The sequence below is a fragment of the Paroedura picta genome, chromosome 6, assembly GCF_049243985.1.
Source record: "Paroedura picta isolate Pp20150507F chromosome 6, Ppicta_v3.0, whole genome shotgun sequence".
In the NCBI taxonomy this organism is placed as follows: domain Eukaryota; kingdom Metazoa; phylum Chordata; class Lepidosauria; order Squamata; family Gekkonidae; genus Paroedura; species Paroedura picta.
In genome coordinates, this window is record NC_135374.1 from 25,235,100 (window position 1) to 25,248,228 (window position 13,129).

The 13,129-nt window shown below is 39.5% G+C and overlaps 1 protein-coding gene across 1 annotated transcript in view; it reads left to right on the forward strand.

The window, feature by feature from the left end:
• The window catches only part of B3GLCT (beta 3-glucosyltransferase), a 79,444-nt gene that overhangs the window by 43,491 nt on the left and 22,824 nt on the right, over nucleotides 1–13,129 (forward strand). Inside the window, exons 5-9 of the mRNA XM_077341822.1 lie at nucleotides 2,139–2,215; nucleotides 3,062–3,173; nucleotides 4,822–4,958; nucleotides 7,023–7,086; nucleotides 11,920–12,051. Coding sequence (XP_077197937.1) covers nucleotides 2,139–2,215; nucleotides 3,062–3,173; nucleotides 4,822–4,958; nucleotides 7,023–7,086; nucleotides 11,920–12,051 — 522 coding nt within the window. The remainder of the gene's footprint in view (nucleotides 1–2,138; nucleotides 2,216–3,061; nucleotides 3,174–4,821; nucleotides 4,959–7,022; nucleotides 7,087–11,919; nucleotides 12,052–13,129) is intronic.

The window sequence follows — 13,129 nt, forward strand, 5'->3', positions numbered from 1 at the left end:
TTGAAGCTTTAATTTTATTTTAAACAGTATAAGGCATAGCAGTGTGAAGCATGGAAGAACAGCATAACAACATGGCAACAAACAGCATCTGTATCTCACCAATCCTGAAAAAGCGTAGTGGTTGGGCCCCAATGGTCAAAGCTTAACCTCCATGAGGCTTTGAATCCTCTTGACCTGATTTCCATGGGATTTCCCCTCTCTTTTTATGCTCTTTTAAGCTCATCTGCTCTCTCTTCTAATCCAATCAAATTCTTACAACAATTATTGGATTTCTGCCAACTTGATGACATACCATTGTTGGCAAAAATTACCATATGTCTGGGTTTTTTCCTTGCCAAGGGCATCTCAGCTCTACTACATCAAATTGTCCTGTGTTGGAACTATTCCTAAACCCAATACTATTTTGCCCTATTACTTGTTGAAGTGGCCTGTCTTCTGACAGCATCCATTTTAGAATCAAACCTTCCATGATAATGCTGCTTTTCTTCCATAGTTTCCTCAAACTATTCCTTTAGGAGTTCCTAGTTATTAGCAGTAATGGATAGTACAGTGTATGTATAAGCATGGATTATATGCACTTGTATAACATAGCATTAACCTGCATAGGGTATATTCATGGTTACATGTAGTAGTACACATCAAGCAGTTTAAAGAAGGTAGAGGAAAAGAGGCCTTTGTGCTGTTCTGCTTTGATTAATGTTCAAATCTGTCCTACAAGGCCTTTTTCACCACTTTTGCTATTCAAATTCCCAATATCAGCTCCCTGGACATGAAAACTATCATGGACATAGATGCCTTTTTATGGAAAAAAAATTTTTATTTTATTTTCTCCTCCATTCTGTGGAAAATGAGAGGGTTTCCATTAGACTCTTTTAAAAACTCTTTCGGCTAGCAGTGGTCTTCTCTCTGACCAAGTTCTTAACTGTTTGGATAAATTGGTGCCGTGACTTCTGCTAATTATTAATCCTGTTCTTGCATTTCCAAAGAATCTGCCCGATATCTATTAGGAAAACTAAGCTGTTGGTTATTATGATGGCATGAGTGATAGTCCTCTTCTCCCTACATTTTCTCTTGTCCATCTCATAAAGGGACTTGTTGAAATCTTTAGGGGTATATTAGAAATGTGTAAAAACTTATTCTCATTTCCTAGTCCTCAAAACCCAAAGCAGATCTCTCCCCACTCTTCTTGTTAGGGCTTTTGGCCATGATTTCTATTGTTGGTGTATGTTGGTGTAGGTTGTTTGGGATTGTCTGGCCAAAATATGCATTATTGATTTTTAGCTGGATGGAGCAACAGGAGAATTTATCTTTTTAAACTGAAAAAGGCTTCAGGTCTGTTTCATTAGAACTTTTAGGCCTTCCTTATCCTAACAGTTGCTTGGGAACAGCAGCTGATATTGTTTCTTAATACTGATGTTTATCTATTGCCTGGATTTTGAAGAAGAAGAAGAGTTGGTTCTTATATGCTGCTTTTCTCTGCCAGAAGGAGTCTCAAAGCACCTTACAATCACCTCCGCTTTCCTCTCCCTACAACAGACATCCTGTGAGGTAGGTGAGGCTGAGAGAGCCCTGATATTACTGCTTGGTCAGAACAGCTTTATCAGTGCTGTGGGTGAGCCCAAGGTCATCCAGCTGGTTGCATGTGGAGGAGGAGAGGGGAATCAAGCCCCGCTCACTAGATTAGAATCCAACGCTCCTAACCACTACAACAAAATGACTCTCTAAGTATATTCTTCCAATGCCAGTCAATATGGAATAAAGCAAAAGGAGTTATCAAAAAAGAAACCTTATACTTGAAAATAAATTTCTTGTCTTGAATGTATATTTGTCTCAGCGCAGTGAGAGTAGATCATCTAACCATATGGTTCTCACAGTCAGATGACCTGCCTTTAGCAAACTAGGAAGGGTGGATTATAAAAGTAAAGCTGTTGTTATTAAGACATGCTAAAACTTTTATTATATATGAAGAGGTTCACTGATAGATATATCACTTGTACATTGCAAAGAGTTCTTCAGGAATGGAGGGTAATAAAAGCTGAAATTAAAATAACTCATCATTTAAAATATTTTAATTAACCCATCATTCTAATATTAATATTAATATGTGGTTTATAGAAATGTTTTTGTTTTTCTTAAAGGAAACACCTACAGTTCTGCTTATTCACCTGATGGATAGGCATGAAGGTGCATGGACCATTCTGCCACTAATGCATGAGTAAGTGTGCAGCTCTGGTATTCCTATGGAGTAGTTCTTTTGACCAATTCAGTGGCCATGTTTCAGTAAAATACTATAAATTACAAAAGTGATTAAAAATATAGCAAAAAGGCTGGCAATGGTGATTGTCATTGCTCATCTCCTGTCATTCTTTTTCTTCTGAGTCCAAGTTTTCTACTTCTGTCCATATATCCTGTCTCTCAGCTCAGAGAATTTTGCCTAAGAATTGAATCTCTTTTTGAAGGAGAAGAGACTGAGTTGTTATCATCTGCGTACCCTTTGTCCCTTTGAGAAATCTTGGTGTGTGTTTTAAGAGGTCTGTTAGAAACGGATAATTAAGGCCTTGTTGGATTTGTGCACTTTTCTTCTAAAGACATTTTCCTTTAGAATTGTGTGTACTATGACATAATTCGGCAATTGCTGTTGTGTTGTCTTAGATGACAACACTATTGGTTTAAGTTAGTATCCTACAAGGAAATAGAAAAAAACACTGCATGAAAGAAACACACTCTTTGGTATTTTCTTATAAAAGACAAAGGAATAGTTAAGAGCGGTTCATATAACAAGAAGTTGGTCTTGGCTGCAAAGTACATTTATTAGCAATAATATCTTACCATGGAGTTGAGAGGGTCACCTGATCGCTCCATCAGCTTCCACATTTGTTTTTAGTTTGTGATCAAGAAAAATAACGCTTTCTGTACCTGGGCTAATAACCAAACTGGCCATTGGCCACACAACAAGAAATATTACATTTTCTATGTTGGTATATTTTAAAAATTCTTTTTTCTTGCATCTAAAATATTTAATTTCTCCATAAAGTATAAATCAAACTCTTTCTTCCATCAGTTTTTCTGCTTCATACAGCAAAAATACCTCATGGATTTTTTTCTGCGAAGAAGATACAAGGATAAATATTGTAAAGCTTCTGGAAGTACTTAGAAGATATGACAAATCTAAGGTGAGAAATATCCATTGGTTAGTTATTTTTGAAGTATACTTTGGAATGAGACTGTGAACAACTGAGATGCAGAAGATCCATAGCTACATCTTCCAATGTTTTGTTTTTTTCCTCCTACTTAAAAGCACTTAATTGAGGAAACAGAATGTGGGAGGGCCTTTAATCCTTTATCTTGAGTCATCTAAATCCGCTTTTGGTCCCTGGGTTGTGTTGGTTCCATTTGTCCTTCCAATTTTCTTCCTATCCTCTCACCATGCATGTTGAAGACTTAATATTAATATATTACTCTTCTAAGCTTGTTAACTACTATTGAAAGGTGCTTGATATTACACTACTTGTCTTCTACTCTGAACAAAAGTTAGTTTTGAACATAATAATGTATTATAAACTTCTTTTGTCAGGCTTATTGGTGGTGTTACAACTCCATGAAAAATAAAGCTTCCTTCTAGTAATGTACTAGCTTTTTTCTGTAAAATCAGAGTCCAGTAGCACCTTTAAGACCAATCTGATTTTCTTGTGCTACTTCAGACCAACATAGTTTTTGTCTCTGAATTAGTACCAGAGTATTAATTGGTTAGGTGTATCATGCCACTCCTTTGCTCCTTTTTAGTTTTATTTATTCATTAAACTATTGATATTTTGATCACCTTTTGTTATGAAGTGTTGCAAATCTTCATGTCACTTTAATGAAAAGCGCCAGACTACATCACATTTCTTTATTCACAGTTGCTCAATAGACAGTTTGTTGATGATGTGTTGCTGAAGTAAAATAATTATGTTGTGTAGAAGCATGTGTCAAGCCACAGAATAACTTTTCCATTCAGCACTTTACTCTTGACAAATACAAGATTGATTTTTAAGACTTGACCACTCATAGGCAAATATTTTTGATGAAATATTTACTGGCAAGTAGAAGGGCCAACGCAGAATTTGAGGTGTCTTCAATTCTGAATGGGCCTGCACTCTCCAAAGGAACAGGTCCATAACTTGGGGGGCACAGGCTTACAGCTGGAAAAGTTAGTCAGCTGTGTCCTTTTCTAGGCAAAAAAGACATGACTAATTTGATAAATGACCTGGTTACATCTAGGTTAGATTAATGAGGTTTGCTTTACATGGGGCTGCTTTTGAAAAAATGGTTAGAAATGTCATTTGGTACATAGTGCTGCACCCAGGATGTTGACTGCGGGGAGTCATAGAGGCCATATCATTTTAGTCTTGATCCTTCTACAGTGGCTTCCAACTTGCTTCTAGGGACCATCAAAGACACTGCTATTGACTTTCAAAGTCCTCTATGGTTTGGGACCAGCATATCTTCAGGATGCTTTCTGAAGTTAGATGGGTGGCAGCCTGGAAGAGGGCCTTTCTGTGGGTCATCGTGCCAAATTATGCAAGCCTTTCCCCAGGGATATTCAACTGCCCCATTCAATCGCTAGCTTCCCACAGCAAGTGAAGATTTCTTTTGTCTAATCTGGTGTTCCCTGAACCTCTTCCTTCCTAATGTTTTATTTGACTAGGTGGAAAGTTTTGTAAACAAATAAAATAGCCAGTGATATTTCTCTAATAAATTGTTCATCTGGGACATGATGATTAATGCTCTAGTTCTGTTAAAATTGTAGATATATTCAGCAGTACTTTTCTTGTCTCACAGGAACTTTTTCTAGGCAAAGCATTACATGATGACGAATCTACAATTATTCACCATTATGCTTTTGCTGAAAATCCTACCGTTTTTAAATTTCCAGATTTCGCTGCTGGCTGGGCACTCAGTATGCCACTTGTAAATAAGTAAGAATTCAGCTTTGCTAAGGGGAGTGTTTGGGGATTTTTTGTAAATAGGCATACTAAGCAACTGATAAAATGACTTTCAAAAGGTAAAACAAAGTAGGTATTAAATTCTATTTTTGTGGGCATGTATGTAAATAAATTATTTGATTGCAACTGAGATTTTATCCAAAGTTAAGTAACCAGAAACTCATATAACCACCACCACCCCTCCTTTTATTGCTAACAGTATAATTCTAGGGATTTAGAATAAGACACATTAGTAAGCAATTAAAACTTTATAAATAGATATTTGCATATGTATTAGTATTCAGTCAAATTTAGGTTACAGCTGCATTCATTTTAAAGTTTTATAGTGAGATATCACTGTATAAGTGGAGAATATTTTAATATTACAAATGGAAGACATTTTTAAAAATTCAATAAATAGTTGAATAAAAATCAATGAAGTCTGTACATCTAGAAGCAAAATATCCTTTGGAATATTCTGGAAATTCTAAATATAATGAACCACTTGTCTTCCTTCCCTTTTGTTGACTAAAACTACTGATAATATAAAAATAATGAATATCCCTTATATTACCAATTCATTGCCGAGTGGCATTTAAGCCGTGAGACATGCTACTCTTCCAGGGTCTTACCAGAAATACTAAGTGGAACAGATTGCAACAAAGATGTCTTGTGGAGTTTTCCTTGGGCTCTCCCTCTGTTGACAGTTCATGTCTTCTCTGAAGTAGTATTGCAGTAATCTTTTCCAAATAGCAGTACACTTGAGCTGCCACTCCTAGCCCCAGGGCTGGCTGTACTCATTTTCCCACCATAAACAGTGAGAGTCTGGTACAGGAAGATGTGGGACCTCCCTGCCAGAGGGGGCACATGCTGTCATGCATTCCTGCAGGCTTCCTGTGGTCTTTGTGTGAAAGATGAAGGAGTGTGTGGGCATGGTGGGCTGGGAAATGACAGAAGATGCAACCCGCGTTTGTTCTTTGTGATTCCCCTACTGATTTGGTTGGCCAAGAAACTTCTCCATTTACTTGAGCAGTGGACCAGTTCTGTTCAGCCCTCTAAATGAGAAGGGATAAGAGGGCATTGCACAGGCAGCAAAGGATCAAAGAAAATAGATAAAGGAGTGAAAAGTGCAGAGAGGTATATTGAGATTAGAAAGAAAAAATGTTTAGAGAACTGAAAAGACAGGAGAATACACTGCAAAATGTGGGACATTGCACATTTCTTCATGGACATATCAAGACAGTGTTACCATGCTTGAAGATACCAATCAGACATGAACTGATCATCAAGCCTGTTGGATTTATGTCAAAGACCCATGAATGCCTGCCAAACAGGTCATTGGGGTTTTGAAAAACTGTGCATACACAGAGATGCTGCTCATTCAACTGGTGGACAGTCTCCACCATTGCTAACACTAAGGACTGATTAGATTGATAGGGTTTTATTAAAACACAGTATTGATTTATAACATATGAATTGCGATTGATTAAATTGTCTATTTAAACTATTTCTTGCTGAGCACAGCAGTTAACCAGCAAGGATGAGCAAAGTGTAACTCAGTCAGTCTACATGAGAATGCACATGCACAAAAAGCTGTTCAGACTACACTATAGGATTAGATAACATGACGCAAACCTGACAAACAACCATTAACAGGTTGATGGACGAATTGGTCATAAAAAACTCCGCTCTCTATCTGCAGCTGGCAAACAGAATGTGAGCTGAATTGGCAGATATTCAAACATCCCTAATGATGCCTGTATGCTGTAGTGTTTTGGAAGTAATTGAATGAACATTTAAAAGCAGAACTGAAGAAAAAACACAATTTTAGAATCACATCCATAGTTCTAACATGCAGCAGTTTTATGAATATAAATAAGAATAATATAAAATCCTGAAACTTATGCTAGAATTGTACCTTGCCTTCTAGAATACGACTGCATATCCTTTATATACTTGATAATGGTTTTGTTAGTTGATGTAAAAAGCCCTGTTTTCTGCCATCTGGAACACCGTTACTATAGGAAACCTTTATTTTTTATTATCTTTACTACTCAGGCTTACAAAGAGGTTGAAAAATGAACCTTTAAAGTCAGATTTTACCATAGATTTGAAATACGAGGTAAGTCTTGCTATGTTTTTGTGGTGCTTTTTGTTATTATGTACCTTGCAACACAGGAGGCAAATTTTATTATCTATACTTCCTTCTTTTGTTATTGTTTGTGTAGAATTAAAAATATTAAGTAAGATTCTGTTCTTAACACTTAATATAGTGCTGGATATCTGTGCCAGAAGCCTAAGTACTAAATACTTAGAAACTAAGTATTTAGGCTTCTGCCTCAAGCAATCTAACGGCCTCTCTTACCCACCCACCCTTAACTAACCAAAGTTTGTGTTATACTGCTGACCATTTTAAAATTCTACTCCAAATCAAAAAGAGTTGCTCCATGGGAGTGGAAAGAGGTTGTTTGAGGAAAAGCCAAGGCCAAGGCTTTCTTGAATGGTTGAACTAGCTGAGACATTCTCTATACCTTATTTTGGCTTACCACTCTATTTAATTTAATAGTTGGAGCAGTAAAGGAATGGGGAAGGGGCTAAGAGATAGTAGGGACAAGGGGAAAATGTAGAACAATAATATAATATGCTGATATTATGTTAGTATTATTATTATGTTGATATGAAGTTTAAAATAGTTGTATCAGAAGATTTATGTTTTGGAAAAAGTTATATTATTTATTTATTTATTTATTTATTTATTTATTTACTTACTTACTTACTTACTTACTTACTTACTTACTTACTTACTTACTTACTTACTTACTTACTTACTTACTTACTTACTTACTTACTTATTTGGATTTATTTCCCGCCTCCTCCGACAGGCTCGAGGCGGGTCACAACAACTAACCCCATTAAAATTACCCATTAAAACATCAATCTACTAACATGACGGCTAAAAATCCAATCCCTCCCCCAATTATTAAAGAGGTGAAGAGGAAAGGATAGGGGAGTAGCGTACACTCCAACTCCTAGGGGGGGAGTGATGTCCCTGATTCACTGACCCCAGCCTCAACCATAGACCTGGTGGAAGAGCTCCATTTTACAGGCCCTGTGGAAAGCTGACAAATCCCGCAGGGCCCGCAGATCACCCGAGAGCTCATTCCACCAGGTAGGGGCCAGGACTGAAAAAGCCCTGGCCCTGGTCGAGGCTAGGCGCGCTTCCTTCGGGCCGGGGACAACCAACAGGTTCTCACCCGCAGAGCGTAAGGCCCTGCGGGGGGCATAGAGCAGTAGGCGGTCCCTCAGGTATGTGGGTCCCAACCCACGTATGGCCTTGAAGGTTAAAACCGAAACCTTGAACTGGATCTGGGCAGCAATTGGTAGCCAATGCAGCTGCCTCAGCACCGGCTGGATGTGGGCCCTCCAAGATGTTCCAGTGAGGACCCTGGCAGCTGCATTTTGCACCAGCTGTAGTTTCCGGGTCAGGGACAAGGGTAGGCCTGCGTAGAGCGAGTTACAGAAATCTATTCTGGAGATGACTGTCGCCAAGTGGTCAGGGGACAGGTAGGGCGCTAGTAGCCGGGCCTGACAAAGATAGAAAAATGCCTGGCCCGCTACTCTCTTGACCTGAGCCTCCATAGATGAATTCAATCGCTAAGAAATTAATATGTAATTATCACAGAACAAATAACACTTTAAAAAAATCAGTTGCATTAAGGCCCTAGTCACAGTGGGCTGTAGCGTGAAAGGAGGGGTGTTCATTCAGGCTTTTTTGGCATGGTGTTATCTTGATCTGAAGCATCTCCAGGAAGCTGGTCTTTGTTCTATTGGGGGAATATTTCATGTACTGGTGTTCGTCGCTCTACAATAGTCCAGCAAGGCAAATAACTCCCAGGACTTTACAGACTGATGAAATTACATGGGGGAGTATGGGGGGAGGGAGGGGGCTAAACCTTTCTTGCGTCAGGCCTTGATCCAAATCCAGGATATGCCTGATTTTTAGAAACTCTTGAAGTTGTGTTCACGGAGCCCTCCTCATTCTATATAGCTGAGCCCTAAGAAACCTATACAACCAATATTGTTTTTTAAATAATTCGAAATTCAGTTCACTACGTTGAAAAATAAAATCCATAAATATTGAATAATGTAAGTTCGTCCACACGTAACATGGCACAAATAGTAAGACACAACCATCTGAAAAGTAGTTGTGGAGAGATCAGATCAGATGGAGGGTTCATAAATATTGTATATTCTATGTGTTCTTGCCTCTGCAGGACGCTAGTCAGTAATCTGTTTGGAGATATACTTTATTAATGAGCTTTTCAAAAGTGAATCCACATTGCCACATAAACAATATCTTATGGTATTGAAGTGCATCCTTTAAACAATGCCATATGGGAAGGCAGATGCTTGCATCTTTCATTTATGAATGAAAGGTATAATGAAATGCTGTGCATGAAACAAATGTGGGTCAGGAAACTGATGCCATGCTCTCCTGCGGAGTACTGAGACCGTGCTGGAGCCCTGGTATGCGCGTGAGCTCAGTATTCACTGCATTGTTGGGGATATATTTAGAAAAGACATTTAGTGGTGTTAATGCTCAAGACCCCATTCCTAGCACCTTTCTTTCACTACGTTGGTTGAAACTGAATTGCATGCTAAAACAGATGGGGCAGGAGAGACTCACTTTCATTCATCAGTGGTGGTAACATTATCCTCCAGATAGCTAGCTCTATGATAGCTAGAAGCAACTCTAGTTAAATAAAGACACATCGAGTACTAAAACATTGTCTAAAATTTGAACAGTTTGTTTAACCTCTCCTGCAAAAATCAGAGGGTGACTTCTGCTTCAAAATAGCTAGCAAAAATGAGATGGTCCCTGGGAATTCTGGTTTCAGCAGCCTCATCGTGGTGGAAGGAATACTTGTATTACTAATCTGGAATATTATTTTTTGAAAATGGGCTGACCCACATGAATCTAGGTCTTCTTTCATACAAAATTGGGGCAGGGGAGAAGTCTCCCGGATACAGCTGCAAGTCTGTCTATGCTTGTACAATGGAAACTGTATATACTAGTGATGATACATCTTGTTAAAGGTTACCATTTTTTATTCCAATTCTGGTGACACTAGGCAATGACGCTATTGAAAGGGAAGAGAATTGCCATTTACTCCTGAGAAGTAAAAAAACCAAACAAAAACCAAACGTTGGATGCCTCAGGTCATTGTTTCATTCCTGTCTTGCTTAATAACATTCAGTATGCTGCTGTGCCTTTCCAGATGGAATACAATTCACTTTTACTGTATTTTGTTACAGCCCATCTTTCAAGTGTATCATCTCTTCATTTTCTTGACGCCTGCTGAGTGTACTGTTGTTGTCAATGCAATTAATCTTTCCAGGGTTTTGTTTAATACTTGATTTTCAGTAGGAGTCCTAAATACTCCTTTTATTTCCATTGCTTAACAACTCCTGAGAATCAGAAACTTTACATTGCTTTCCATGGTTGGAAGGACTGAAAGTGATCTAGGACCACACCATTTGGCATTAATAATAATTTTAAAAAATCATCAAGCAGCTATCCAGACTTCAAAATGTTCCGCTGGTAGAAACGGAGATTTGCAGCTTTATTTCATAACATTTTGTGGATCATTTTGATTCAAGCTAGGGTTTACAATAACCTTTTTGAGCCCTTGGGTCTTTGGAATTCTAACATAGGCTGATGGTTGCAACCACAAATTGTCTATTGTGGGAGTGAGCCAAACACAATATGTTGGGGTGTGAGGTTATGTATAATTCTAATATTCTCCCTAGAATTTCAAGGCAGAAGCCCAGTTTAACCCAGATGCCTTTAAAATTAATATGCTGTTTTAAAAGTGAAGACCTTTGTAATGTGGTGGCAGCTGCTACCAAAGCAATATTTTTAAAACTCTGTACACCCACTGAAAGCCGTGCAGGGCAAAAGCCCCATCTGGTTCCACCCACTTGACTTGTTTCAGGAACGGTGTCAGTAGATGTCCTGGGGTCCATAGGTGCCAGCAGGGCTGCCAGGTGGTGGCTGGTGATGTCCTTGGATAGCAACTAGTTTCCAGTTCACCTGGAGAAAATGGCCACTTTGGAAGGTGGACTCTGCCATTATACCCCATTGAAGTCCCTCCGTTCCCAAGACCCTGCCCTTGCTAGGCTACATCCCCAAACCAGAGGTGGCAACCCCTTCATTAAAGCATACTTCTGCAATAGGCAAAATAGATGTGATCTTAATATATACTTCTAAATGTTTTTTACTGGTTGAATTTGCCCCCAGTTTATACAGGAACTAATTGCTGTTCGAGTATTAAAAGTAGCGACTGGGAAGAAATTTACCTTGTGTTTATACAGCTGCATCAACGTTTACTAACCTTCCCCAGCCATCTGTTCCTGTCAGCCTTAACTAAACTTATTTTCAATTTGTGTTGTCTTGTATTCCATTTGGGCATAAATCACAGGCGCTGAACATATGTGCAGTCTCATAAGACACTGTATACAATAGCTAAATTTAGAGGCATGTGAGAAGAGGTACCAATAACTTTGTAGTGCGAAGAGCTAGTAGCTGTTTAGCAATATACCACCTGCCCGCATGGATGGAATTATAATCGTTTTGAGCTTAGAATATGGGGTTTATTTTGTACAACATAATAGCTGCTCTGAGCTTTATTTTTAAGGATATTAGGAGTTGTGACTGTTTTATTGGAGTTTTTCCTCGGTTTTATGTAACCTGCCACAAGTTCACGGAGACTGGTAGGATATAAATTGAAATAATAATAATAATAATAATAATAATAATAATAATAATAATAATAATAATGACAATAATAGTACGTTTCAGTTCAAATACATATACTTCTTGTGTTGTAGTGGTGTAGCTTCATAATATGAAAACGTTTTAATGCTAATTGATATTTACTATCTATTTTAAAAGATTGCACTATATATCTGGGGGAAAGGGAATGGACCACATCTCACCCCAGTGCCTGAGTTCTGTACAGAAGATGCTGACTCTCCCAAGACTACTCATTGTGCCACTACATTCGCTAATTTCCTCCCTATATGTGTAAGCATTTCCAGATTGTTTTTCCTCTAAGATACATAGACAAGTAAGCAATTGTATTCAAAACCATTTTTATTGGTTTACTTTCTTAAGCTGTTCAACCTTTTTGCCTTTTCAAAGACCCATTATGCACGGGGGTTTTAGCGCACATTCGGGGTGGAATGGCGGCGACTAAAATCACGGATAACGCACGGAGCCGGCTGCAACCGGCTGCAGCTTCGGTGCATGCCGCCAAAAAAGCCGCGTCAGTGAAACGCGGAAGAAAGCGCAGTTTCCGGGTGAGCGGGGCGCAACCAGAAGCGGCGCCCGGATCGGCGCGTGCATAATCGGTTACTCTGGGTTTTGCCGCCGTCGCGCCCCGCCCCGTGTATAACCGGTATGCGTCGCGTCTTCCCCCTCCGCGTTTTCCATGTGACCCGAAATCGCCGTTTCGGCGGCCGTGCATAATGGGCCAAAAGGAGGCATATGTTGTCTGTTTGTTCATGAGTATGTTCCATTCACATTTAAAGTGCATGTGTTGACAGAGGATAATTTAAGATACAAAGATGGGCACAGGTAAGGGAAACAGAACCCCCCCCCCAACCTCTTTAGACTCCAACAATTGAAATGAGCATGCACTTAAATTCCAGCCTTGAACTTGTTTCCTAGCGTTCTGAAGCTTTATGATATGCCATCGTAGAAACTTATTTACTACATAGTAATACTATATATATATCATAGTAATACTATATAATGACAAAGCTGGCCGCACCCTGATTGGCCTATCCCAAACAGCTCCCTGGGTCTGGGAAGGCCTGGGTAAGGGGCGGTGCCCCTAGGTCCGGGAAGCCCTTTCATTGCATTGCTGACATGGCGAAAGGCCTTCCCAGACCCAGGGGCAGCTCTATGCCGGTGCGCCCAGCAGGGAGAGGCCTCTCTGCTGCTCCTCGGTCCGGGAAGGCCTTTCACCATGGTGAGAGGCCTTCCCAGGCCCAGGAGCAGCTCTCCGCCAGTGTGCCCGGCAGGCAGGGGCCTCTCCGCTGCCCCTGGGTCTGGAAAAGCCTTTCGCCACAGTGAGAGGCCTTCCCCGACCCAGGGGCAG